General features: G+C 48.1%; 1 protein-coding gene across 1 annotated transcript in view; it reads left to right on the top strand.

Annotated features, from left to right (window-relative positions):
* SPATA2 (spermatogenesis associated 2) overlaps positions 1–3,676 on the top strand; it is a 14,307-nt gene extending 10,631 nt beyond the window's left edge. The window contains exons 3-4 of the mRNA XM_018570146.1: positions 39–366; positions 2,345–3,676. Coding sequence (XP_018425648.1) covers positions 49–366; positions 2,345–3,586 — 1,560 coding nt within the window. The 5' untranslated portion in view covers positions 39–48 and the 3' untranslated portion in view covers positions 3,587–3,676. The remainder of the gene's footprint in view (positions 1–38; positions 367–2,344) is intronic.
* Positions 3,677–4,011: the final 335 nt, after the last annotated feature.

Raw genomic sequence — 4,011 nt, 5'->3', positions numbered from 1 at the left:
AACGTCCAGCGGTGGCACCAACCCCCCCCCCCCCCCCTTTTTTTTTCAATGGATACAAAGTACAAAGAAGACCTCTTTAGAAAATATGTACAGTTCCACGAGTCCAAACTGGATGCTTCAGACAGCAAACCGCGAGCAATCAGCGATGAGTACCTACGCACGGCGGCTTCGGCTTTACTCAGCCTGCCCAAAATCGACCCCTCTCATCGATTCCGGCTGATCCGCTTCTACGACGTGTGCGAGAATTCTCTGAAATCCCTGCGGACTTCCAATCTGCGCTCCCTACACAATGCTGCCGCTATGCTGGAGACCATCGGTATTAATCTTTTCCTTTATCCGTGGAAGAAAGAGTACAAGAATATCAAGGTGAGGACTGGGGCGGGGGGGGGTCGGCTGCAGAAATGCAATGGAAATCTGCGGGTCAGGCGCTGGCCATGTAGGCCTTGTACTTGGGGCTTTAAAGGAGAACTATGAGGGGAGTGCTTTTCACTCAGCCTCATAATCTGAGCCGACCTGTGACAATGAGACTGTCACACGTCGGCTCAGTAGATCGGGAGGTGAGCGAACACATACCGGCGCTCGCTCACTTCTCGATCCATCCCTGCAGAGAGCTGTCACTCACGGCTCCCTGCAGGGATTCCTCCCCTGTCCGATCCTCCTGCACTGACTGGCGGAACGGACGGGGAGGGGGCGGGTACAGCTGGCTCTGCCTCAAATTAGGCAGAGCCAGCTGTCACTCACGCAGCTGGGTGGATCTCGACATCGATGTCGGGATCTGTTCCGGCTGCGGCGTCTCAGTATACCGTGAGCTGTAGCTCCCTATATACTGAGCTTAGGGTGACGGGAGGACGCTAGTTTGTGTCCTCCCGTTACCCTTAGGAGAACTAAGGGGAAAAGCCCTGACCCCATAGTTCTGCTTTTAAGATGCATGAAGACAGTGAGTGGGCTCCATAAACGTTTGGTGGCGCAGAGCGAGGAATTGGAAGAGGGGTTGTATGTGGAAACAGAAAGTCACACATTGTTACAAATGACCTTTTTATGCGTCAGCGACCGTAGTTTATAAGACCACCTGCTGCTTGGTGCACCAATGTGCTTATTCTACACACCCAAAATATATGCTATATTCAATTATATCCAAATAGTAAAGTATATCACCAGCACACCAAAGTAAAATCTCCGAGTGGTCACGCATCTGGTCATAAAGCAAAGTTTCGGGGCCACTCGTGGTCCCTGCATCAGGCATGACATCTGTGAAACTTTTCAATGACATGTCGCAAAAATTGCAACATTTCTGTGAACTTTCACAAATGGGGATTCTTCTGTTTCTGGTGTCGCATGTAACAGGAACATGCATTGGGAATCCTCATTTGTCGGGCAAAAAAATGTTGCAATCGCACTATTTTTAAGGTTGCACCGCTGAGACTTTATGGGGCCCGGTGTGTTCAGTAAGCTTTGGGCAGCTCTGTTGAAGCCTTTAGGGAAATTTTCAGTTCCAGTGTGGACACGGATCTTGATGGGAGTGTCGGCTGTCACAGCCGGCAGGTTTTTAACTAGTTTCAAGTAGTTCTGACACCTGAGTTTTAAGTTGACAGTCAGCTCTCCCACGAAGATCTGGGTTCAACCATCCCAGACTGGAAGTTAAGTTGAGCTTTAAAGAGACCCTGTCACCAACTTAAATCGCAGGTTAAAGCACAGAAAGAATTGAGCCTTTGAAATGCTTACTCGTCTCTCTAGGTTGAACTCGATAGTCAGGTTGAAAAAAAAGACACGAGGCCAACTATGTAGCTATATAGCTTACTTGCAACGGCTTTCCTTTCTATAAATCATTTTAATTCACTTGCAATGTGCCACTCAACATGCTGAACAGTTTGGCTGTACAAGTCCATAGCACAGCCCCCTCCCTCCTCACCCGTCATGGATCGGAGGGGGGGAATGCCTGCGGGGAGTGGTGACTGACAGTCGCCTCTCTCTGCAGGGTGATGATCGGGAAGTCAGCGATCGGCAGTGTGTGTTCGCTCACTTCTTGATCAATAGAGCCGACCTATGACAGCTTTTTTTTCACAGGTCGGCTTGAATGAGCATTTTTCACTTGCCCCATAATTCTCCTTTTAACAGGGTGCAGTGTTTGAGGAGGCGGGGTATTTTGTTTTAATGCAATATACTCCTTTGCTTAGTTCTCCAACTTATATTGAGATCCTTTATTGGGAACCTACTGTGTATTTTTATTGTATGTGTTGTACAAAATGTAAATGGCACGCAGTATCCCTTCATTGTTACTTTATTGCATTGTGTGTAGCTGTGATGTGATTGCACGTTATTGATCCCGTTCACCTTTCTGTTATAGACTTACACCGGGCCATTTGTTTACTACGTGAGAGCCGCTTTGATCGACGACGACATTAGGCACATCTTAAACAACATGGGCTACCTTCAAGAATACGGCACGGTCTACAGGCTTAAAGACCACGTGGACACCACGCAAGTCAAAAGAGTGTCTTTTGAGCTTTTCCTGGCCCGAGTGGAATGCGAGCTTCTGCTGGAAATTTACTTGCAAGTCAAGGATAAAGGCTACCTGGAGGTGGACGTGGTGAACGAGCGGAAGAACAGCAACGAGGACGTGAGGGGCTGCACGGACGAAATGAAGAGGCGGACGGAATGTAAAGAGAGCCTGAACATATCCATGGCTAGGATGGTCCTTCAGAAGTCGGCCAGCGAGAGAGCGCCGTCTAAGGACTATTTGAAACAGAAGGTCGCAAAGCCGTCGAAGTCGGTGGATACGTACGACAGCTACTGGGACAGCAAACACAAGCCTCCTTTGATGGCCCCCCTGAGCTTGAGAAAAGAGCCCATTCTGGTAGACGCAGAAGACGACCTCAAGGACGAGATTATACGCCCCTCGCCGTCTTTGCTGGCTATGTCCAGCTCTCTGCACGGCTGCTCCGACGAATTTTTTAATATTTCATCCAACCCCAATGGACTGGTCCGAGCAAACCACACCTACGGTTATTATCCTGCCGACGACGAGGTAGACCTGTACACCGACATAGATTCTAGAATGATGAAAGCAAAGCGGCAGGAGCTTGCCAAGCCCGACGTCTGGCTCTTTGAAAACAAGTCTCATCACAAGCGTTCGCTTTTAGCCAAAGAGACAGTATTCGTGAAGTGCCAAAGCTGCGGCCTGCCTTCTGTCGGTCCCGTATGCCAAAAGTGCGAAAGCCTGCTCATCTATCGGCCGGACGGTCCTGCGCTCAAGCCGAGCAACCTGCCCATCAATACTTCGGCTCAGAACGACAGCTACTCGTCCGGCTCGGGGCTGCGCGAGAAGTCACCTTACGTCGGTTCGCCCCAAGACCCGTCTCCTCAACCGAACCCCAAAATGAAGCTTTCCTCTTCTGTGCGCTGCAGCTTCTGCAACAGGTCCGGTGCCTCCATGACGTGCACAGTCTGCTCCAAAGTCTCCTGCGAGCCTTGCGTGCAAGCTTACGCTCGCGATCACTGTTGCCGGAAAAGCGAATATCATAAATTTGCACCAAACAATCAGCTAAATTACAAATCCTCCCAGCTAGCCCACCTTGTGTACAGATAAACAGGTGTTCGTTTTTTTTTCTTCTTTCTTTTGTGAAAGGGCTAAAAGGACCTCGAGACTGAAATAATCCTACTGACTGCTAGAACAAAACGACAAACCACACGACATACAGAAGAGGAGACTATAGAGAGTATATAATTTTACCAGTGTTTCATAGTCATTTGTGATTTCTTGCTGCTACACCACGGTGCAATAAATCCTTATAGGCTTGCTATTCTAATTAAAGTAATGCAGATTTTTCATTTAAAAAAAGAATAGATACAAAAAAGCCAATATTTACTGAACAAGTAGATGAGATCATTCTTCTGCCCGTTACAGAATTGCATTTAATTTCTATAGCAAGCGAGCACTTCCGAGGATTGAAGTAAGCGCGTGTCAAAAGCTCAATTCTAAGAGATATTTTTTTATTTTACAGATGTATATAC

This window comes from Nanorana parkeri, unplaced genomic scaffold, assembly GCF_000935625.1.
Source record: "Nanorana parkeri isolate BGI_ZX_2015 unplaced genomic scaffold, ASM93562v1 scaffold1463, whole genome shotgun sequence".
Taxonomy (NCBI): Eukaryota; Metazoa; Chordata; class Amphibia; order Anura; family Dicroglossidae; genus Nanorana; species Nanorana parkeri.
The sequence above is the reverse complement of the archived record's forward strand: the minus strand, read 5'-3'. Positions and strand labels throughout refer to the sequence as shown.